The sequence below is a fragment of the Malus sylvestris genome, chromosome 3, assembly GCF_916048215.2.
Source record: "Malus sylvestris chromosome 3, drMalSylv7.2, whole genome shotgun sequence".
NCBI lineage: Eukaryota > Viridiplantae > Streptophyta > Magnoliopsida > Rosales > Rosaceae > Malus > Malus sylvestris.
The window spans coordinates 20,770,479-20,795,414 of record NC_062262.1 but is presented as its reverse complement, the minus strand read 5'-3'; the positions used below and the strand labels follow the sequence as shown (position 1 = coordinate 20,795,414).

The 24,936-nt window shown below is 36.2% G+C and overlaps 1 protein-coding gene across 1 annotated transcript; it reads right to left on the bottom strand.

The window, feature by feature from the left end:
• Positions 1-2,386: 2,386 nt before the first annotated feature.
• Positions 2,387-6,420, bottom strand: LOC126614281 (blue copper protein). The gene is made up of 2 exons (XM_050281863.1): positions 6,032-6,420; positions 2,387-3,177 (listed from the first exon to the last, which is right to left on the bottom strand). The coding sequence occupies exons 1-2, from the start codon at positions 6,240-6,242 to the stop codon at positions 2,651-2,653; spliced, it is 738 nt and encodes a 245-aa protein (XP_050137820.1). The 5' UTR covers positions 6,243-6,420; the 3' UTR covers positions 2,387-2,650.
• Positions 6,421-24,936: the final 18,516 nt, after the last annotated feature.

The following is a 24,936-nucleotide window of genomic DNA, read 5'->3' as shown; positions in this document are numbered from 1 at the left end:
ATGGGCGATGCTCAACTCCATGTCATGGGCGCGAGTGGCTAATTCCTCGAAGGTCCGTGGTTTAATGCCTTGAAGGATGTATTGCAAACCCCATTGCATGCCTTGGATGCACATCTCGATTGAAGAGGTTTCCGAGAGCCTGTCTTTACAGTCGAGGCTTAGAGTGCGCCATCTGTTGATGTAGTCAATGACTGGCTTGTCCTTCCACTGCTTTGTGCTCGTTAGCTCTAGCATGCTCACAGTGCGGCGGGTGCTATAGAAGCGGTTGAGGAATTCCCGCTCTAATTGCTCCCAGCTGTTGATGGACTCAGGCTCTAGGTCCGTGTACCACTCAAAGGCATTTCCTTTCAGCGAGCGCACAAACTGCTTGGCGAGGTAGTCTCCCTCCGTCCCCGCGTTGTTGCAAGTTTCGACGAAATGTGCAACGTGCTGCTTTGGGTTTCCTTTTCCATCAAACTGCATGAACTTTGGTGGTTGATAACCCCTTGGCATCCTTAGGGCATCAATCTTCTTGGAATAGGGCTTCGAGTAGAACAAGAAGGTATGTGAGCTCTCTTCGTACTGTGTCTTGATGGTGTTGGTGATCATCTCCTGCAGTTGCTGGATAGAAAGAGATCCCATGAGTGCCGCTGCTTGGTCGGGCTCCGGCTTCCCATCGATTTTCTTCACCGGGGGTTCTTCGTCTCCGCCAGCTCCTCCCTTTAGTGGATCATCCTCTGGGTCGGGTTTATCGCCGTCCTGTGCCTCCAGTCGGTTGACTAGTGCTGCAATTTGCAAGTCTTTTTCTTCCACAGTTCGGGTTAGCCTTGCGATTGCTTCATTCATTTGAGCCAGCTGCTCATCGATTGAAGTTGCTCAAATGGTCATGACTTGCATGGCTGAACTGTCGCTTGAATCGGCATCAGAGAGCATGGATTCGGAGTATTTCCTTGGGTTTTCCCCCCTTGGTGCCCTTAGTGAGGCTAAGGTGATCAAAGGCTCGTGCCTTGGGTGCTTATGTTCCCTTGGCAGAGTTGATGCAGAGGTGAAAGAGGCGGCAGAAGTAGCTCTTGCCATGCTTCGAGTCGTGATGCCTAAAGTGACACCAGTTGCGACGAGGACGCTTTTGTTCTTTGCGCCGGTTGCGGGAACAGTTTGCGCCTTCCTTGATGCCATTAATTTTGGAAGTGCGCTTGAATTTCTTGAACGGAGAAAGAGATGAGAGGCAGAGATTGTCCCACTGGGCGTGCCAATTTGTGAACACGGAAAATTCCTGAAACGAAAGAGACAAGAACAACGTGCACAAACAAAATATTTGTATTTGATGATTTCGGGTTACAATCTCTCTTAAATTTGATCCTCTGATTCGATCTCTGTAAGGTGTGTTTTTGTGGATGTGTGATTGATCCAAAGGGCCGTTGGGTTTGATCTAAGGATGAACGTTCTTCAAGGGCCGTGGACTTGATCTTGAAGGTGGATTTGAGCGGATCTTCAAAGGGGCTTTTAGGCTTGATCTTTGAAGAACAGTGATGAACGGATCTTCAAGGGCTTTTGGGCTTGATCTTGAAGAACGGTTGGATGTGTGGATTTGTCGACGTTTTTTATCCAAAGGGCCGTTGGGTCTTGATCTTGGATGAACGGATGATGAACGATGGTGCTTTCTTCAAGGGCCGTCGGGGCTTGATCTTGAATTGGTGGATGGTTGATCCAAGGGCCGTTGGGACTTGATCTTGGAAGAACGATGAACGAAGAACGAAGAACACTTTCTTCAAGGGCCGTCGGGGCTTGATCTTGAATTGGTGGATGATTGTTGATCCAAAGGGCCGTTGGGGCTTGATCTTGGAAGAACGATGAACGAAGAACACTTTCTTCAAGGGCCGTCGGGAACCTGGATGCTTGAGAGCTTCGGAGTTTCAGAGCTTCAGAGCTTCAAGGTGTAATATGAATTGGTTCCCCCGAATGAATGAAATGGGCTTGTATTTATAGAATTTTCCAAGGCCTAATTTTGAATATAATATCCCAGATGAAATAGGTCGTTTCTGCCAGGTGTTGACACGTGTCCTATTTGATGACTTTTCCAACTTATTTCAATTTTCGTTGAGTCGCACGCTACGTGTAAAATTTATGTAATACATGAGCGTTGACACTTTGATTTATCGGTCAACATTTATTTACTGAAATTTCGATGTCTACAATTATGTTGGAGATAAATCTTAATAATATTAAGCTTGTTATTTTGGTTATGTTAGTTGTTAGTTAGCTAGAGTATTCTGTTTTATATTACAAGTGTGTAAATGAGTTGTCTATATACTCCAGATGTAATCTTATTCATTTGTTCATTCAATGAATCATATTTTCCCAATAAAGATTACTTGTGCTCCAAGTAACAAGTTACTTGAGAACTAAGTGATTCCAACGATAATCCATTTACTTTCACAATAAGATTTTACACAAACCAGATCTAATGGATAGTATGCTCAGAGGCCAATGCTTTAACTTTTACCTACTAATTTGTTACAATAAAATAATCCAATGACTGAACAAAAGAAAGCACGCGCAGTATACAGAGTACACAAACAGCAAAAACGAAAAGGAAATGAAACTGAGAAGCAAAAAATAATCAAGGATATATAAAAAGTTGTTAAAAATTATCAGCTAGCAGCCTAGCAGATCACCAGAGGCAGCAGTAGAGAAACCCTAAAAAAATGAAAACCCTAAATAGCAACCCGTGCTTGTGCTTCACACAAAGTGATCCAGATGAATCTTTATCATGATCGCCAGTGGCAGTGTCATCCTCTTTGGGATGGTCGAAACTGGCGGGAACAATGGTATCTGGGACAGAACCATCATCATTGTCGCCATCACCTGCAGACTGCCGGCCGGGACCGCTTGCTGGGCTTGGGGACTGAACGGCTGGGTTCTGTAAACTCTTTGGCAAACCTTGTCCGTGAGAGACGGTGATCTTAAAGTGCTGTCCGTTCTTGCATTGCTCGCCATCATAATCCCCTGAAAAGAAATAGTTCATCCCTTCTCTTACCAAAGGCACTGCCACTGAGACGTCATGTATGGCCATGTTTGACGGGTCCGCGGCCGACCATTGCATCGTATCGTTTTCTAGAGCATCGTTGTAATCGCACAGCTTGTAGGTTGTCAAGTTATATGTTTGCACAACCGAGTGGTTGGTGTCCGTATTAAAAACTGCAAAACAAGTACGTCTATAATCAACACTTTAGTAACCATATATAAAGCTGAGCGAAGCTATATTAACTAGAATAATGTGCACGCTCTTTTTCATAACCAACGTTCAAATTTTCTCACAGTTAACTATTTTAGATTGAATTAGAATATTGTTCGAATAAAAGAAACACTTCAACAAAATTAATGCATAAACATATTATTTCCCGACCGAATACAATCGAAAGATTTTTGTTCTTGTTGTTCATATTTACCAGAATATAATATTCTTCAGGTATTATATGTTGCAGTTGCAGCCCTTCAGGACACTAATTGAATTATTATATGTTATAAATACGCATACCAAAGTGAACGTGTCAGCTCTGGATTACCAATGACTGTACATTCTATAAAACATCCTGTCTTCGTTTGCATATTCTATGTAACATTTTTACCAATTATGTTTTTGTTGAGTAAACCAATTTTTTTTTTAAATATTTTTTCTACTAAATCAGTTCCAAAAAATTTATACACACACACACACACATATATATATATATATATAGTTTCTACGTAAAGATCATCCTATTTTCAATGCATAGTTCTGAATTGTTCACTTTTTAAACTTCTTTCAAAAATGCCAATAATCGGCTAAACCAACAATTGTTTAGTTGTTAGATTGTCTCGGCATTTTCATTACAATTTTGACTAATGAGTCATGATTTTGTGTACATTTAGGATTTGAATGAGGAAAAATTAGTATCCGGTGTTACTAATGTTCATTGACTGAAACATTATTAGTTTTCAAATTTTGATTGAAATTCCCAGCATTAATGTGATAATTAATTTACATGTTTATTGCATTTTTTTAAATAAAAATTAATAATTGATTTAGGGTTTTAATACTCACACCTCTATTAAACTCCTAATTAATTTTCAATTCAAACATTTCCAAAATAAATAAATAAATTAGAATAAGTTTGTACCCATTAGCTTTTTTATAAAAAGATTCTCAATTTTTTAATATTAAATGTACCCATTCATATAATTTTTAATATAAAATTTTTTAATCTTAAATGTTCCCATTCTTAAATATACCATTTTTTTAATATAAAATGTACAAATTTTTTATATTAAATGTACCCAATTTTTTAATATAAAATCCATGAAAAAAATTTAATCCATTTTTAAATTTATATGTGTACATTCTTTTTTCGTTGATTTGATCTGTATCTATGTCAAGTTTAATCGAAGAAATTTACTAATGTTATTAAGCTTTATATCTTCTTCTTTTTTCTGTGTTTTGAAGAATGTATCCATGTTTTGGTACAATAATTTTTTTTTGTTAATTATGTATACACACACACAATATAATAGAGAGTATAATTTTTATATTTTATTATTTTTAATCCCACAAATTATGGGTTATATTTAAAATCTCATTAATATAAACAAATACAAATTTCAATTTTTAATTTTTAATTTAATAGTAACTTACACTATTACATTAATGTTAGGGACTTCAATCAAAAACTAAAAACAGACAGGGTTTTAGTAAAAAAATATTGATAGCTAAAGACCGCATCCAAAGTGTCCATTTGAATGATTATTTGCGAGACTAACTCTTGCATATGAACTTTAAATATGAACAATTCAATCACTAAAATGCATTATGAAAAATGAAAATAACTTTAATAAATGTATATATATATATGCACGAATATAATATATATAGAACTTTAATACTTGATTGGACCAGAATAATTTAATAGGTTTTGACTTGGTTAGTGAGAGATTTTTTACTGTCTCAAGAATACAGTGTGTTATATTACGGTCACTATATAAATTTTGAGATACTTGTTTTAAAAAATTAACAACTTAAAAATAAAATGTTCCTCCACTTATATAATGACATGTGATACCATTTATGTTCACTCACAATGAAAATTTTCTCTTGGTTGGGGGGATAATCAAAAGAACTGAAATCAAAGAGAATAAAATGGTGGTTGTACTAGTACACTAATGCATGTGCCATGTGATGTGTTGGCTAGTTGGTAGGGAACTAAAGGAAGGGCACAGGGGTTTCGGCCAACGTAATTACACAAGGTTTCACAGAAAAGTCTGTGCACTTGATTGCAACTCTAGTTTTGGCCACACGTGGAAGTACGCTACACATGGTAGTTTTGTTTAGGATATGCTTTTCTAAACGTCTCTCTTTGAACTTTGCTTTTTCCACTAACCTCCATGCTATTCTGGGAGAGCAACGTGAGGCAATTCCACTACCATCTTCTAGGGATCCGGTAAAACTTGATGTGGGATTTTAATTACGTTGCCCACCAAAATGGAATTGACTAGTTATTTTCTTAAAATAAAAATGAACTTTTTCAAAGATAAAAAAGATTCACAAAAACATTTCAACCTTCATAGACTTTACTAATTTTGGAGATTAGTAGAATAAATTTCTCAGGAAATAAAAATCCATTAAAAAAAAAAAGAAAAGAAATATTACTGTACAACACCTCAAGTTCTTTAATTTCTTCACACGAAATTTCGACAAACTAAATAAAGAAATATCTCAGAAAAAGAATACTCAAGAAACGATGAACGCATCCATGACTGCCTTTTATTAGTTATTGCAGAGAAATGCAAAAATAAACATAATTTGGGAATGATGAAATACTTTTTGAAGCTTTAACAATAGTTGTTAATATTCTATAATTTTCAATGGTGTTAGAAAAAATAAAATAAAATAAAATAAATCGTAGAGAGTTAGGAAAATTGAGATTAGGTAACAAAGGAGATCCATGGAAAGCAAAACAAGGGTGTCTAATTATGGAAGGAAAGAGAAAAAAAAAAAAGGAAGGAAGGTGGTGCTTACTTAGAAAATCTCCCAAGCTGAATGTCTTGGCGTCAGCCCATTTCTGATAGTTAACAGCTGCGTACCAACCGGAAGAGTCCCCCACTGTGTAATTCTTGTAACCTTCAACAACTGATATTCCTGAAAACGAAAACACAAGAGGAAGAAGAAGAAGAAGAAAACACAAGCTGCTGCAGCTGGACTTTCTCTGTAGGAATATTAATAACTCCATTATCCTTATTGGAGTTTGTGACAACTAACAGAGAGAACCCAACTGATGGATTGATTGGAAGATTGGAAGCCAAGTGATGACTGACGATCGAGAGAGAGAGAGGCTAAGGTTATATTGAAGAATAAAGGGTATCGATTGTATGTAATGTTTGTCATGTTGCCAGCTAGCTACGGCCAGCAGCTGGTGCGTATAATTGTACGTATATGACCTTAACTTTTCTTGGAACTACCAAAAGGTTTCACTCTCTTGCCTTTCTGTCGGTTCCAAATTCCAATCTCAAGTCTCAAGTAATGCATAGTGCGATCTTGTTTTTGTTTATGGGATGCGTGAATAGCATATCTCATTTTACTTCTCACAAATTCTTTGATAATTGATATCCGTTGATCTTCTTCGATTCACCCGATCCGATGGCCAGAAATTAAAAAGGTGTGTGAGAAGTAAAATAGAGTGTGTGGATATCACATCCCTTATTTATTTGGATTCCAAGTGAAAAATTATGGCATAATTAACATAAACTTATATTTGACTTGTATTGTGTGGTTTTGAAAAGGATCCTCGCCGGATCCTTTTCCTAGGGATCTGCAGATCTTATAATCATGACCGTTTATCGTACATCATGAGATCAGTTTTCGTTAAGTACTATTTAAAATGATTTCTGACCGCACAATGTACGATAAACGGTCATGATCAGGTGATCCCCCGGATCTCCAGGAAAATGATCCTTTTCCTTTACTCAATCATGATAAAACTAGGGGTGTGCTATCCACGCATCCCTTTTTACTTCTCACACCTCTTTTGTTAATTTATATCTTTTGATCTTTTTCAACTCATCCAATCCAACAATCAAAAATTTAAAATGTGTGTAAGAAATAAAAAATAATGTGTGGATAACATATCCCTAAAATTATCCAAAGTTATTGTTGAGTTCATAGTAGTAAAATACAAGTTGAAAGACTATGATGTATTGACAAAAAGTAACTCATTTTTTCCCTCAAATTGTATATAATCGTGTGTGATTAAATAATAATAGGTTTTTATCATAGATGGTCCTTAAAATTGAAATCAATCAATGTAGTCCTTAAAAATAGGTGTCGCAAATCAATGTGGTCGTTCTTTTTATCACAACCTTAACCTTAAAAATAGGTGTCCAAAATTCTATTATGTGCTGATGTGGCACATAAATGGGTCATATAAATCCTTTTTCTTTTTATCACAGATAGTCCTTGAAATTGACACACCATCAATATGGTCCCTGAAATTGATCCACACCATCAAAATGATCCCTAAAATTGAAAATCGATCAATTTAGTTCCTGAAAATAAATATATGAAATCAATGTGGTCATTCCATCGTAATTATGTTAAAAAATTTGTTATGTGCTGATGTGAAACATAAATGGGCTCACAAGTCTAACTAAATAAAAAATAAATTAGAAATATGTCTAATAATTTAATAATTAATTAAAAAAGTTGTCAACCTAGAAACTCAATCCCGCATTCACCTCTGATCCCAACCCGACTATTCTACCTCCATCTATGGTAGCCTTTGTTGTCTCTTCTCTAGAGAAAATAAATAAATAAATCCTTAAGACACTCATTTCCACACTCTTCATCGAATTGAACCTGTATCGAGACTACCCTTGGTGACAACTTGGATTGGTGACAACTTTTGTGACTCTACGGTCAATATTTGGGTGATCGACAACCTCACAACCTTAACCTTGGAGAGCTTGTTAGGCGCTTCCCTGGTGATCTTGGTGACGCGGAGAATGGCAAGCTCTTCCTTAAGATAATCTCATTGTGCAAATAAGTTTTTTGGCAACTTTTTTAATTAATTATTAAACCCACATCAACACACAAAATTTTTGACTGAATTGTAACAGGATGACACATTGATTTGCAAACCTATTTTTAGGGACTACGTTGATTGATTTTCAAGTTCAAAGACCATATTGATGGTGGGTCAATTTCAAGGACCATCTTGATGGTGTGAGTTAATTTCAAGGAGCATTTGTGATACAAACTCTTATATCTTATGGGTCCCATTTATGTGCCACGTCAACACGTAACAGAAGTTTTGACGGAAGGACCACATTAATTTGTGACACCTATTTTCAGGAACTACATTGATTGATTTTTAATTTCAGGGACCATCTTGATGGTGTATGTCAATTTCAAAGACCATTTGTGATATAAATCCTAAATGAAAATGCAAATTCTGTAGTTTGATTAAATAGCTCATGTATATCTGGTCTTGATTCTGATTATATACAACTATGATTAGCTAGCGACTCTTATTTTTCCATTAAACAATTAACAAAGTACTACTGGTAATAATATCTAACTTAAATATTTAAGAGTATTTACTCTTTTAAAATGTGAATATGTCTTTAATATATTGTCCATACTTTAATTCTACAGTTGTTAGTCCATATCATATGTCAACGATAATAAAATAAATAAATCAAATTGAAAGAGTGGGTGGGAGGAGGCCTAGAGTGGTTAGTTCAGAGTGGAGATGTCGACAATGAGTAACTTTTAATATTTGATGGATCTAAATAGGTGGGGGTGGAAGGGTTGGGCTAGTGTAGATTATGGGTGGACGGGTGCTCGGTCGTGCAGGTCCGAATTGTGGAAACAACAGGGTTGAGTTCAAGATAGGGCTAAAATATTACTCTCAAATAGGTATAGGGTAGAAAGTAAACACAGGAGGTTAGATATTTTAGAGACTGTTGGGACCTGAAATCTTGGATTGGGCTGAGTTGGTTAACAACCTGGAAAGGACACTGCGAGTCTCAAACCAATGGTGAAGTGCTCAGTCTAGTAATGAGATGTTGATGGTTCTGTCAAGTCCTAGGTGAATTGGGATTGCTTAAAAAATAAAGATTGGATTATGGCTCAGTCGAGTCCTAAACAAAGTAGGATTGTTGGAGGATCAAGATAGGTTTTGATAAGGTTTGATTAAATTGCTTAATGATCAAAACTTATGTCTAGATAAATGAATGAATTAATCACATAAGAGTACTAGGTTCATAATCTTAGTTCAGGTCGAAGAGGGTGGGACTCAGTGGTGATAGAGTTTAGGTGGAAGAAGGATTTGTGAAGATAATTCTAAGTGTTTTTAGATAATGTGGAAGAATTGCAATACTATATGGACTCTACAACTTGGTTCTCTTGGGCATCAAGTAACTTGTCCCTATAAAATACAAGGGGATTTGCAATGTAGAGAGGACCTTCAACACAACACAAAAATCAACACTCTACGGAAAACAATTTCACACCTGTTTGTGAAAACTAACCATTAGCTCAAATTCTGACTGAATAGACGAGTTTGGGTTAGCAATCGACGGACAACAACTGACTAGACAAAAAAGGTTTTCCAAAAGCAACCATATTGTTGGACATGTATGCCACATCGGCACACTAATAGAAAACTTAACAGATTTTATGGTAGGGATCAAAGTGATGTGCGGTAGTCAATTTCAGGGACCACATTGATCAATTTTGAGATTAAGGGAAAAAATGATGAGTTTTGTAAATTTCAAGACCATTTGTGATTAAAAATACACATACACTCTATTTGGATAAGGTAAAAAAAAACTCGAAATTTGCTTTAGACTTGAAAATTTAGGACGGAAAATAGTTTTCCCTCATTTGGCAAACATGCAATGAGAGAAAAGGCAAATTCTACAAGGAAAAAAACGTGGAAATTGGGGATGAAGTTTCCCGAATTTAGTTTCCGTCTAAATAGGTGTAATTTCACAGTTCCAACTATGACAAGAATCACAAATTTATGGGGTGTAGTCAAATTAGGATTTGATAGAATTTGATAGGATTTTAATAGACTTTAAAATCAAAGTGTAGTCAATTAGGATTTTAAAAGACTTTGAAATTATTGTGTAGTCAAATTAGGATTTGAGAGGATTTTAAAAATACATTCAAATCTATAGGTAGTTAATTGAGATTTTAATGGATATTTTTAGATTGATTATAATATGGGTGTATTAAAAAAATCAAAGATTTGACAGAGTTGTAGATTTTGTTAGATTTGTGAGCAAAAATATATATAAGCAAGACAAAACAGAATCTCACCTCAACCCTAGGATATCATTTCAACCTCTAACCTTCTCTCTTCCTCCATATTTATTTTTTTATTCCCAGTTCTCTATTTTTTTTTACGAAATGAAACCTCCGGAGTTTCAAGCAAAGTTTCAGTAAAATAAGGACATTTGTCGAAACTAGGTTCTTAAGCTCATTTATCAAAACAAAGTGCTCTCTATGGCTATCAAATTTTCCTTGACCTCTCTTCCTCTGTTAGGAAGATAAGGACTAGACCATGACTCCATACGTGGCAAATTCATAATGCGTAAAAAATTACGTAGTTTCACAAGCGATGAAACAAACTTAATTACAACTTCAGCATACATGAAAATAATTAAACATCCAAATATTCCCAGATCAAAGCATTTGTAAAGCAAGAGAAAGGATTTCATTCCGTGAAGTATTTGCATATTTAGCCTGATTAAATATCTTAAAGAAATTCATTTTATGTTGAATTGGTGTGTCTATATTGGTTTGGTGATGTTTAGAAATCGTAAGAAATCCAAAAAAATAAAAAATAAAAAATTCTTACAAATTCATAGAAATCTGTAATAGAAATCCATATTAATCTAACAAAATTCATATTGTTGTAGGCATAATTTATTGAACAATTATGGAGGCCAAAGAGAGGGGGTGCAGCAGCATAGAGATAGATGTGTAATTGTGATGTGTGTGTTATCTCATCCATTATGCATTTATTTATAGTAGTAGGGAAAGTAAATTTCTTACCCCAATAGGATTACAACTCTAATAAGATAATCTAGTCTAAGAGATATGGTAGAATCTGTTGGAAGTATGCCCACAAAGCCACTCATTTGATGTAATAGCTTTTTGGAATACTTATTATGTTAAACTTTTATATGTTTAATGGAGGGCAAATCTTATTGTTAATCACTGTTTATTGTATCATGTGTTTAAGCAATAAGTGAATCCAAGGAATGTATTTGTTCTAAGAGATAAGTGATCTAAGTGAGTTAGATTATCGAGACCTTTCTCTTATGTTCATTCCTAAAACGTTCCTAGCCATAGGATTGCCAATTGGGCATTGACAATCCGCTAAGGTTAGTATGTGTTATGTTGACTCAAGCGTGAGTATGACTAGTCTCAAGTGATTTGGTGTTGGACACTAAGACAGACACATAGGTGCTCGAAAGAGTAATCGAGTACACTGAACTACGATCAAATCAGAGTTCGAACATACATGTCATGTAAGAACTCTAAGGTTGCAATATGCAAAGTAGTCCTTTGACCTGAGGCATCATAGATGTCTAATGGTTAGGTCCTTGATCTTTGATCCTGTCAATGGCATTCCCTCGGAGTGTCCACGGCATTGTTGGGGTCAAGCTATCTAGTCATGTAGGCATATGAATGTACAACAAGGGATCTCTAACCTTCCATGGTGGAGGGAGAATACTCTAAGATATGATTCTAAAGTCTTTGGCCAAAGCAAATGAATATGACTAAAGGAAGGATGTTCCAAATCATATTCAAGGGAATCATATAAGAAAGTATCACATTGGATAGTAGACATGAAACAAACTATCACTTAAACTATGTGATTAAGAGTATTGTATTAGAGAAGGACCGTATTGCATTGTAGTTGTAACTGGATAGGTTCTCCAACCAATTCTACTTAGCTTGGGTAACCATAACATGCTGCTAGGCGTCAACCATGGTTTGTGGAAGCCCTAATGGTTAGCAAATACTAATCAATAAAAGGGAGAATTGAAATGTGGTTTCAATTCACAATCGATAGTTAAGAGTAACATCGCCCACTGCCTCGCTAATTAGAACCTAATGGATCGTACACCGAGTAAGGATGTATGTGAAGAAATCAAATGAAATGGATAAGCAATTAAATGGTTTAATTGAAGAATGGTCAAGATTAATTAATTAGTTAATTAATTATACGAAAGGTTCGTATTGGGCTTATATGTTGGTTTTGGGTTTCAGGGCCCAAAAGCGTTTTGGTCCAAAAGGCCCATTATGTTTAAGTTGTATGACAACTAAAACAAAATGGGCAAATAGCCCAATAACACCAAGGAGGCCGGCCATTAGGGTTGGATGGGCAAAGTTTGCTTAATTGCAAGTTTGCCACTCACCAAAGAAATGAAGTATAAATTCAACTTTATAGCTTCAAGGGTTTTCTAGTTGAAATTGGGTGAAAACATGTTCTCCATTTTCTTCCAAGAGGCCGGCCATTAAAGGAAGAAACATCTAGCAATCTCTTCTTCTTTTAATCATCCATATCATCTTCACAAGATACAACCTTGGTGAAGAGACTTAGAGACATCAAGCTTTTGGTGTTTTGGAGAACAAATCCTTTTTCCTCAAATCATCAAAGGAGCACTAAAGGGAGGAAAACACAAGAAGGATTCAAGGAGCTTGGAGGTGACTTGAAGGCCCTCCACTTGGGTGAATCCCTTGTGTAAACAAGGATGAGCTTCAAGGGTAAAGAATCACTAAATTCTTATTTCTCTTTAATGTTGTTAAAGAGTTTATTTTGGTTCACCATATACTAGGCTTTGAAAGTCATGGGTTTTATTGAATTGTTTTTGGATGCATGCCTATATTAATGAGTTAATAGTATGCATATGTATTCAAATGTTCATACTTGTTCTTAGCTAGGACAAAATTTTTCCTTCAAGTGGTATCAGAGCCTAGGCCTAGTTTATGGTGAATCCTTTTGGGTTTTGTGACTTTCATATTTTGTGATTTAAATGTTGTAAATGTTACAAGCTTTGTTCTTGCTTTTGAATTTATAAATTTTGCTAGAAAATTTAGCATCTCAAATGTTGTAGATGTATTTCATTTAAGCATGAATATTAGAACTAAAATTTGGTGCCATGTGTTTTGGGAAATTCGGCCAAATCCAAAGGGTGATTTTTTGGGTTCATGTTTGTCTTGTTAAAATGGTTTTAAAGTAACTTTTGGAACCCCTAAGTACCCTAGGATGTTAGCCATCTTTTGAATGGTGAAAAATTGAGTTTTGGTAAGTGAAAACATTCATGGAGCTATTATGAGTTTTCATGAGTGTTCTTCAATGTTCTTGAAGTTCTTGCCAAGAACATAAAGTTTTGAAGTTTTGATTCAAAAGTTCTATGTTTTTTCATAAAGTTTTGGTTTAAATTTTGATGATTGAGGTTATTGGTGAGATGTGATGAAATGATTTTAATATTTGTCATAATTAGTCATAGACTTTATTTTTTCAAACAAATCATCACTTTCATCCTTTTCCTCACCCACCAAAAACCACTAGCAAAAATTTTAGATTTTTTTTCAAATTTTTCCCAAATGGCCGGCCACCCCAAGTGGGGTTATTTTTGGGGCCTTTTGTGCAATTACATAAAGTTTTAGATACTTTTGTGTATTTGCATTTTAGCCCAAAAAGGTTTACGTTTTTACGTTGTGGCCCAAATGTTGTGGTCATAGTTTCCTTTTGGCCCAAAAGGATGAGAACAAAATTGTTTTGTCTCTTTAAATGAGAATTGGATTTTCATTTCATTTAGTTCCATTTAAATCAATTCTATGGATCCAAAAACCAATTGTTTAAAGTTGTTTTCTTAGTTAATTTGATTGATTAAGAAAAGGGTGATTATGAACCAAAGGCCACTATAATTGAGCTATGTGATTGGCCGATTAACATTATGAATGTTTGGGTTTTAGTAGTGTAGATTTGAATGTAATTTGATTAATTCAAGTTGTTGTAAATGGACATAAGTCCATCATTTGATTTGTGTTGTAAAAGGGCATAAGCCCTTCTTATTATTTCATGTATTCCTTTTTGTTTATATGTATGCAAAATGGAATAGTTGGGTCCAATGCCCAATAGGAAATAACGATTTAATTGGATTAAACACGTAACTAAAATCAACAACTACCTACCTTAGACCCAAGGTCCAACACAAGGCTCGTGTTGGATCAAATTGAACGGTTCATAATCATCCTTAAACCTAATATGACTATAGAGTCCATATGAGGATGCAATGCATTCGTTAGTAGTTCTATATAGTCTCGCTTGTTTCTTCGAAATAGTGGGAGTATTATAAACTACTAATTCATATTAACTTGGACCAATGGTTGTGATAGGCCCAAGTTCTTTTAATATGATTAAAATGTTTTGATGTAGCCCAAAACTACTCCCTCAAAAACCGGATATTAAGTTGATAAGCGAGAGATGCTTTGAACATCTCTTCGTAGGCCTTCCACCGTGGTAGGCTCCAAGCGTTTGTGACTCATGCACCGGCTTCACCCTATCATGGGGGAGTACAAAGTATGTGCTTACATCCAGGAGGAGTCCATAAACATATGATGAGGTGAGTGTAGGCAACGAGGATAGCCGATATCATATCATTGTGAGGCTATTCTTGAACCCCTTCATGAACTAAGCATAGTGGGAATAACTTAACTAAGTGCAATGGAGCCGATATCGTATCATCGTGAGGCAACATTCTCTAGAGGCCAAACTAGATGGGTAATTACAAGAGCTGTAAATGAATAATGCGTTATTCTCTCATCATTATTTTTGCTAGTCGATATCGTATCATCGTGAGGTGGGCTTGGTAATGGTGAGTCTCCCATAACCCGCTAAGAGTTCAATATAACTCTCGAATTCTATTGAGGGATGTGGAATTTGCCAAAAATAGTGGGTGGTACTATTTGATTCAAAGACCCAATCAAATAGTTTTAACCAAACAATCTAATACGATTTCTGTTATGTTATGTAGTGAACGACATGCCTAAAAATATACCCACCATTATACTTGACAAAAGGGGCCTTAAGGGCCAACGTTTCCTTGCTTGGTATCGCCACATTGAGAATGTCTCAAAGGTGAAAGACATATTGTATGTGCTTAAGCAATCCCCTCCTCATGTACCTCCTATGAAACTAGCTTCAAAGGAGGAGTGTCAAAATTATGTTAGACACTATGAGGATGACTTACAAGCCAAATGCTTAATCCTTACTTCACTTAGTGAGGAGCTTATGAAGCTACATAAGCACATGGACACTTCCTGTGCCATGGTTGAAAGATTGCATAAGATGCATGACATTGAGACTAGTAATGTACGATTCTCAAATGTTTGTAGTCTAATGAATGCCAAGATGGCAAAAGGGACATCAGTCCATAAAAATGGACAAAAGATGGAAAAGATATTTAAAGATCTTAAAAGTTTAGGAACTTCCATCGATGGGAAAATGGCCCAGGACTTTTTCCTTGCATCTCTCTCGGATGATTTCACTAAGTTTATTGTAAACTATAAAGTGAATAGATTCGATCATTCTTTGAAAGAGATGATCGACATGTGCTGTAAATTTGAAAAAGGTTTCAAAAGGGACAGTGGGAGTGAGAATGCAATGATAAGGAAAAGGTTGCATAAGAAGAAGGCAAACAAAGGAACATGCTTTCATTGTGGAAAGGATGAACGTTGGAAGAAGAAATACAGGGTGCGCATTGCGAGCCTTATGACAAAAACTTTTGAAGAGACTATTTCTGTCATAGAGAGTGCTCTTACAGTGAGCTCCAGTTCCTGGATATTTGATTCAGGCGCTAGTCAACATATCTGTAATACGATGCAGGGACTAGTGGGGAGCAGATCACTGAGCAATGGGGAGATAGTTGTGCGCGTTGGGAACGGCACTAAAATCTCTGCAAAAGCAATAGGCACCTACATGCTTAACCTACCCTCTGGGGAAGTCCTGGAACTTAAAAATTGTTTATATTTTCCTTCATGTATAAAGAATTTGATTTCCATCTCTAAGCTTTTACGAGATGGGCACTCAGTATTGTTTGACAAAATGAGTTGTACTTTATACTTGAACGGTCGTATTATCTCTCATGGTAATATGATAGAGGGACTTTTTCACCTAGAGACGAATAGTGGGTTGCACTGTATTGAAAGCGGGAATACCTCAAAACCCAAAAGGGCTAGAGAAGAAGTTAACCAAGAAAAGATGTGGCATCTTAAACTTGGACATGTGAACCTTGATAAAATTCGCAAGATGTCGAAAGACGGATATTTCCGCCCATTAGGTGATGACCGGATGGGTACTTGTGAATGTTGCTTGAAAGGGAAAATGACCAAATCTCCATTTACTGGAAAAGGAGAGCGTGCCACTGAAATTTTAGGGTTAATCCACACTGACGTATGTGGACCTATGTCTACTACGTCGAGAGGAGGCTTCTCCTTTTATATCACATTCACCGACGATCACTCTCGGTTTGGCTATGTGTATCTTATGAAGTACAAGTCAGAATCCTTTGAAAGGTTCAAAGAATTCAAGAATGAAGTTGAGAAGCAAACTGGGAAACAGATAAAGATCCTAAGATCAGATCGAGGGGGTGAATATCTGAGTAATGAATTTCTAGATTATCTCAAAGAGTGTGGAATAATATCACAGTGGACTCCACCGGGAACTCCACAGCTTAATGGAGTTTCTGAAAGGAGAAATCGAACCTTGATGAACATGGTTCGTTCTATGATGAGTTCCGCTGATCTACCAGTAACATTATGGGGATATGCTCTATATACAGCAGCTTACTTGCTTAATAGAGTACCTTCCAAGTCAGTTTCACAAACGCCCTATGAGATATGGCATGGAAGAAAGCCAAGTCTTAATCATGTTAAGATTTGGGGTTGTGAAGCATATGTCAAGAAGCTTGAAGCTACTAAGCTTGAAGCGAGATCAGTAAGGTGTTATTTTGTGGGATATCCTAGAGAAACTATGGGATATGAGTTCTACCATCCTGACGACCAGAAAGTCTTTGTCGCCAGAACTGCTATGTTTCTAGAGGAACAATTCGTTCTCAAAGGAACTATAAGCAAAGAGATGGAAATTAATGAGATTAATAATGAACCACAAACAAGCACACGACATATTGACAACCCTGTTCCTAAACCCCTAGCTCCACGTAGATCTGAACGGGTTAATAAGCCACCTAAGAGGTATGGCTTAGACAATGACTTTGATGAATTGTACCTTCTAGGTGACAATGAAACAAATGAGGACCCTAGAGACTACACTGAAGCAATGTCCGACATTGATTCAAAGAGATGGCAAGAGGCCATGAAATCCGAGATGGATTCCATGTATCAAAATCAGGTCTGGACTCTTGTAGACCCTCCTGAAGGTATTGTACCTGTTAGGAACAAATGGGTCTTCAAGAGGAAGATAGGCGTTGATGGGAACGTGGAGACTTATAAGGCTAGACTCGTAGCCAAGGGTTACAGGCAACGAGAAGGGATTGACTATGAAGAAACCTTCTCTCCTGTAGCCATGATTAAGTCCATTCGGATTTTGCTTGCTATAGCTGCGTACCATGATTATGAAATCTGGCAAATGGACGTGAAGACGGCCTTTCTGAATGGCTACCTAGAGGAAGAGCTCTATATGACTCAACCCGAGGGTTTCGTGTCCAAGTCTGAAAAGACTAAGGTATGCAAGCTTCAAAGGTCCATTTATGGACTTAAGCAAGCCTCCAGGAGCTGGAATATTCGTTTCGACACTGAAATCAAAACGTTTGGTTTTGCTCAAAACGAAGACGACAATTGTGTTTATCAAAAGGTCGTTGGGGAAGCAGTAGTATTCCTAGTGTTATATGTAGATGACATATTACTATTCGGGAATGACACTGCAGTACTTTCTTCTGTAAAAGTGTGGTTGTCCAAAACCTTCCACATGAAAGATTTAGGAGATGCATCTTATGTACTTGGGATAAAGCTCTATCGTGATAGATCCAGAAAATTAATTGGATTATCCCAATCTATGTACATTGATAAGGTGTTAAGTAGGTTCCAGATGGAACAATCTAAGAAAGGTTTTCTTCCTGTTGGACATGGAATTCATCTTTCTAAATCCATGGAACCTAAGACTCCTGAAGAGATACGGCAAATGAGTTATATTCCTTATGCTTCTGCCATAGGGAGTCTCATGTATGCCATGATATGCACGAGGCCTGATATCGCATATGCTGTGAGCATTACTAGTCGATATCAATCTAACCCAGGATCAGAACACTGGACAGCTGTCAAGACGGTCCTTAAGTACTTAAGAAGAACAAAGGACATGTTCCTCGTATATGGAGGAGCATCAGAGTTGTGAGTGGAAGGCTATACAGATGCAGATTTCCAATCTGACGTCGATGATAGAAGTTCCAACTCCGGATATGTATTCACTCTGAATGGTGGGGCTGTCAGTTGGAAAAGCAAGAAGCAAAGTGTAATTGCTGATTCCACGACAGAGGCTGAATATGTCGCTGCAGCTGAAGCCGGCAAAGAAGCGTTCTGGATGATGAAGTTCATTACTGAACTTGGAGTGGTTCCAACCATTACATCACCAGTAACTTTGTACTGTGATAATAATGGGGCGATAGCTCAAGCCAAGGAACCCAGGGCACATCAAAAGAACAAGCATATTGACAGACGCTTTAATATCATTAGAAGATATGCTGCCGAGGGGAAAATAAACATCCTCAAAGTTGCTTCAGCCGATAACGTAGCAGATCCACTGACAAAGCCAATGTCTCAAATCCAGCTTGACCGTCATATGGAAAAGATGGGTATAAGATACATGGGAAGGTGGCTTTGAGTGCAAGTGGGAGATTGTTGGAAGTATGCCCACAAAGCCACTCATTTGATGTAATAGCTTTTTGGAATACTTATTATGTTAAACTTTTATATGTTTAATGGAGGGCAAATCTTATTGTTAATCACTGTTTATTGTATCATGTGTTTAAGCAATAAGTGAATCCAATGAATGTATTTGTTCTAAGAGATAAGTGATCTAAGTGAGTTAGATTATCGAGACCTTTCTCTTATGTTCATTCCTAAAACGTTCCTAGCCATAGGATTGCCAATTGGGCATTGACAATCCGCTAAGGTTAGTATGTGTTATGTTGACTCAAGCGTGAGTATGACTAGTCTCAAGTGATTTGGTGTTGGACACTAAGACAGACACATAGGTGCTCGAAAGAGTAATCGAGTACACTGAACTACGATCAAATCAGAGTTCGAACATACATGTCATGTAAGAACTCTAAGGTTGCAATATGCAAAGTAGTCCTTTGACCTGAGGCATCATAGATGTCTAATGGTTAGGTCCTTGATCTTTGATCCTGTCAATGGCATTCCCTCGGAGTGTCCACGGCATTGTTGGGGTCAAGCTATCTAGTCATGTAGGCATATGAATGTACAACAAGGGATCTCTAACCTTCCATGGTGGAGGGAGAATACTCTAAGATATGATTCTAAAGTCTTTGGCCAAAGCAAATGAATATGACTAAAGGAAGGATGTTCCAAATCATATTCAAGGGAATCATATAAGAAAGTATCACATTGGATAGTAGACATGAAACAAACTATCACTTAAACTATGTGATTAAGAGTATTGTATTAGAGAAGGACCGTATTGCATTGTAGTTGTAACTGGATAGGTTCTCCAACCAATTCTACTTAGCTTGGGTAACCATGACATGCTGCTAGGCGTCAACCATGGTTTGTGGAAGCCCTAATGGTTAGCAAATACTAATCAATAAAAGGGAGAATTGAAATGTGGTTTCAATTCACAATCGATAGTTAAGAGTAACATCGCCCACTGCCTTGCTAATTAGAACCTAATGGATCGTACACCGAGTAAGGATGTATGTGAAGAAATCAAATGAAATGGATAAGCAATTAAATGGTTTAATTGAAGAATGGTCAAGATTAATTAATTAGTTAATTAATTATACGAAAGGTTCGTATTGGGCTTATATGTTGGTTTTGGGTTTCGGGGCCCAAAAGCGTTTTGGTCCAAAATGCCCATTATGTTTAAGTTGTATGACAACTAAAACAAAATGGGCAAATAGCCCAATAACACCAAGGAGGCCGGCCATTAGGGTTGGATGGGCAAAGTTTGCTTAATTGCAAGTTTGCCACTCACCAAAGAAATGAAGTATAAATTCAACTTTATAGCTTCAAGGGTTTTCTAGTTGAAATTGGGTGAAAACATGTTCTCCATTTTCTTCCAAGAGGCCGACCATTAAAGGAAGAAACATCTAGCAATCTCTTCTTCTTTTAATCATCCATATCATCTTCACAAGATACAACCTTGGTGAAGAGACTTAGAGACATCAAGCTTTTGGTGTTTTGGAGAACAAATCCTTTTTCCTCAAATCATCAAAGGAGCACTAAAGGGAGGAAAACACAAGAAGGATTCAAGGAGCTTGGAGGTGACTTGAAGGCCCTCCACTTGGGTGAATCCCTTGTGTAAACAAGGATGAGCTTCAAGGGTAAAGAATCACTAAATTCTTATTTCTCTTTAATGTTGTTAAAGAGTTTATTTTGGTTCACCATATACTAGGCTTTGAAAGTCATGGGTTTTATTGAATTGTTTTTGGATGCATGCCTATATTAATGAGTTAATAGTATGCATATGTATTCAAATGTTCATACTTGTTCTTAGCTAGGACAAAATTTTTCCTTCAGAATCCCACAAGGATATCCTAGATATGTTAGGATTTACACAATCACATTCTCAATCGTTCGCGCTCTGTTAACTCTCCAATCTACGACAAGATTTTTGGCTCCTGCATCATCTTCTTGCTTTGTTCTAGGCCAACACCTCTATTCTCTTGTTTCTTAAATTATTTTAGCTTTTCGGGTGAGATGCATCATGATAATCATAGATATCTATATGTGATTTGACATAATTTCGTATCACATACTTGATCGGGATATGGATGATAAGTGAACCGAATTTTATTGTACTACAATCAAGGTTGAAAAATTATCATGATTAGTTTATTTATATTTCTACTAATACGGGTAGCCATGATATGTTGCTAAGTGTCACTTATGATTTGTGGAATTAGATTAATTCATTAATTAATTTCTCTGACCACTTTAGTTAGAACCTAATAGGTCACACACCTATGATAAGTTCTAGTAACATCATACAGATGATGATAAGATATAATTAATTGTTAATTATATTGGATTAATTATATGGGCTTATTGCTTTATTTAATTAAAAGGGGTCAAAGTCACAAGTCCAAGAAGGCAAGTGAAAGTGGGCTTGATGCAAGTCACAAGGCCTTAGGCATCAAACCCTAAGGAGGTGCAGCTAGAGGTGTGTATGAATATACCTTGTGTTTCTCTCATATGTACTAATGCAATCACTTTTGTCCCTCAGAGAAAAGAGAGAAAAAATTTAAGCCGAAAACACTTATTTGCCGCCCAAACCCTAGAATTCCACTTTAGAGATATTGCTATCACATTTAAATCAATCACTCTGTCATTTGCTGGTAGTTTTATCATTGTGGTTACTCTTAGAGGCTTAACACTTGAAAGGCTTCATGTGATCAATCATGAAGAGGAAGATCCCAAGCACGAGGATGATCCTATAAAGCAGCACATGCTTGGCTAAGGTTCTTGTAACTAAATCTCTTTTCCTTTGTTCTTTGTTACATTATCAATTACAACCATCAGATACATAATTGGGACAATATATTGTGTGTTATTTACTACTTTCCGCTGCGTATTAATTTTTTTTCAATTACATTTGTCCCATGAATATGCCTGAAAACCCAACAATTCGATTCTAATTTCCCTCTTAATTTGTTATTGTGTTTAAGGATTATTTCTTGTTATTTAATATAGTTTTGATGTGTGTATTAATGTCTCAATTAAAATAATTTTTTTATGTTAGGATCAATGAATAGATCCCAAAGAAAATAAGTATGCGAACAAAATCCAAAGAGAAAGAAAGAGAACCCCCAAGAAATTGAAAATGAAAGGAGAGGAAAATGATTATTTTAAATGGAAAATAGATATGAAACGTGCTTTGGCTGACATACTTCGCTAAGAACGAAGATCAGGAAACAAAGGAAATAGTGTTTGTAATACTCTGAAAATTAAAAATATAGGAATATGTGGAGTAAATCGAGACTAAATAGATTTATGGTTATGAAAATTTGATTAGAGAAATTTTAGAATTTTGTTTCCGGGATTTATTATAATTTTCATTGAAAATTTTATCGATAAGTGGAAAAGACGAAAATGCTCCTTGTTGACTAAATGTTATTTTATGAGGACGTATTTTATCCTCATATATTTTATCTTATTTCTTGATATAATTGGATAGAGCTCGACCCTACGAAAGCATGGGCGAAAACCATTTGTGAATCGGAGTTGAAACACGGAAATTGGAGGCTTTGAAAGAAAAAAAGAAAAAAAAAAGAGGAGTCTAGAAGCTGCCAGATGGCAAGGTGAGAGAGGAGAAAAATGAGAGATGTAGGAGAGAAGAAGGGGGAGGGGGACCAATCAGGAGAAAGAGGAAATGAGGGGAAATGAGGGAGAAAGGGGTGAGGGAACCGGATCCCCTTCAATCCACCGACCTGACCCGACCATATCTTCTGATTCCGGTCATTGTTGACAATGGGACCGGCGCCAAAATGATCCTTACTTTGAACCCAATCGTTCTCTCTCCCATTTCTACCCGAAAAACTGATGAACTTGGATTGATTTTAAGAGAAACGGCATTGTGGGTGCGATAGCTTTAGCTTCGATTCGTCAAAACCTGAAGCTAACTCTGACCATCACCACCACCAATAGTCTCCCATCAATGTCAGGAACAAACCCAAGCAATGGTTGGGACGTCAAAGTTTGTTTTGAGGTCGAATCGAGAACACCTATATCTAGGGTTTTCGACGGTCCAGGGTTGATTTCATGTGTTTTCCAACTGAATTGGACTTCGCCCAGGTATAAAAGTTGTTCCTCTCATTGAACTCTACTTGCCTGTAAAATTTGGTAATTTTTGTTGTTGTGGTTGTGAACTAAGAGTGAGATGGGTGATGCTTGAATTCAAATTGGTCAACTCTACACAATACAATAACATAAACAAAATAAATTATATTAGTTGTTATAAACTTTAAAAAGCCTAAAAGCCCACAAATACTTTTTTCTATGATGTGGTCCGGTTAGGTTTTAGATATTAGGAACCAAAACCAAACCGTTTTTTAAGCTTGTAGTTTAGTTTCAAATCAAAATCGTTTCAAAACCAAATTGTTCAGTGTGGTTCGGTTCGATCAATATTTTGATTTCGATTTTTGGTTCCAAGCCTTCACCCGGAGTTCTTATGGTTTTATTAGAGCTTAGAAGTCATTTTACAAAAATTTAAATATGTTCTTAAATTTATTTATTAAAAAGTGGACAAGAAAATATGACATGTGATTGGCTTTAGCAGAACTCGAAGTGCATTGGTAGGAACAAGGTCTTAAATATCGATATTATCGGCGATATTTTATTATCGTTTTTTTGAGAGGGGGATATTTTCACATGTACCCACCTTATTTTCGTCAATATATTGGGATAATATCGATAATATCGGGATAATATCGATAAAATAAACATAATACTTCAGTGTGTGTGTGTGTGTTGGTGTGTGTGTGTGTCAGTGTGTGTGTGATGGTGTGTGTCTGTGTGTTATGATAAGTTACATAATATATAATATAAATCCCCAAACGGGCCAACTTTTGACAACTTTTGACAAGACAAAAAGTAGTGGTGGTTGGTTTCATACTCAAAACCGTGTGCCACTTCCAACTCTTTCACATTCGAAGTATCAGATCATCACACCTCTATTACACCTTTTCGTTTCTTCTTCTTCCCTTAGCCCTTTCAGAGCCTTTCCAAAGCCCTTTCAGAGCTTCAACACAAAGGGTTCCATATTTAAGGTAAGTTTACAAACTTATATTTATATTATTGTAATTTATACAACAACAAAAAATTTGTGTGGACCCATACATGTGATCTAAGAACCAAATAATACTTGCATGTTAATTTTTTGAAGTAATTAAGTAATGTTGTATAATTATTCCCTAGGATAATTTTAATATGTTTAATGTTATTTATTATTTTATTATTTTATTAATATTAGGTTTTATTATCAAATTGGATTATTATTCATTAATATTAGGTTTTTTTCTTATCAAATTAGATTATTATTCATTAAATTTGATTATTATCAAATTGGATTATTCATTAAATTGGATTATTATTAAATTGGATTATTATCAAATTGGATTATTATTCATTAATATTAGGTTTTATTTCTCCATATTATTTTTATAATTACTTAAATTCTTACAATCATTTTTTTTACTTCGTATTTAATTCTTCTAACTTTATTATTTAGGTTCTCTTATATAACCGTCATCACTACTATATTTTTTGGCCAAAAAATAATTGCCTAATTTCCAAGAAAAATAAATATAGGTACATTTAAGATGTATAGTGGAGTTACTAAACGTGATTCAACTTGGGAACATGGAGACCCAATAGATGGAAACAAACATGGCACAATTTGCAAATATTGTGGTCGGGTAATGAAGAGTGGCGGAGTGACACGACTTAAGTATCATCTTAGTTGATTAGATCCAGGAAATAATGTCTAACGATGCGATAATGTCCCTCCTAGAAGTGAAGGCATTCATCACCACATTATTAAAAAATAAAAAACACCATAAGGAAAAGAAAACACATGGAATGGAAAATATTCAAGTTGGGCTACGAGAAGAAGTCATTGGCCAAACGGTTAACAGTGATGATGATGACGA

What these genes read in the sequence shown, in the direction of transcription:
- LOC126614281 (XM_050281863.1), bottom strand. Translation starts at nt 6,242, where the DNA reads ATGGAGTTATTAATATTCCTACAGAGAAAGTCCAGCTGCAGCAGCTTG. An exon ending in CAGCTTGGGAGATTTTCTAA is followed by an intron (nt 3,178 to 6,031) that starts GTAAGCACCACC and finishes CTTGTTTTGCAG; the next exon opens with TTTTTAATACGGACACCAAC.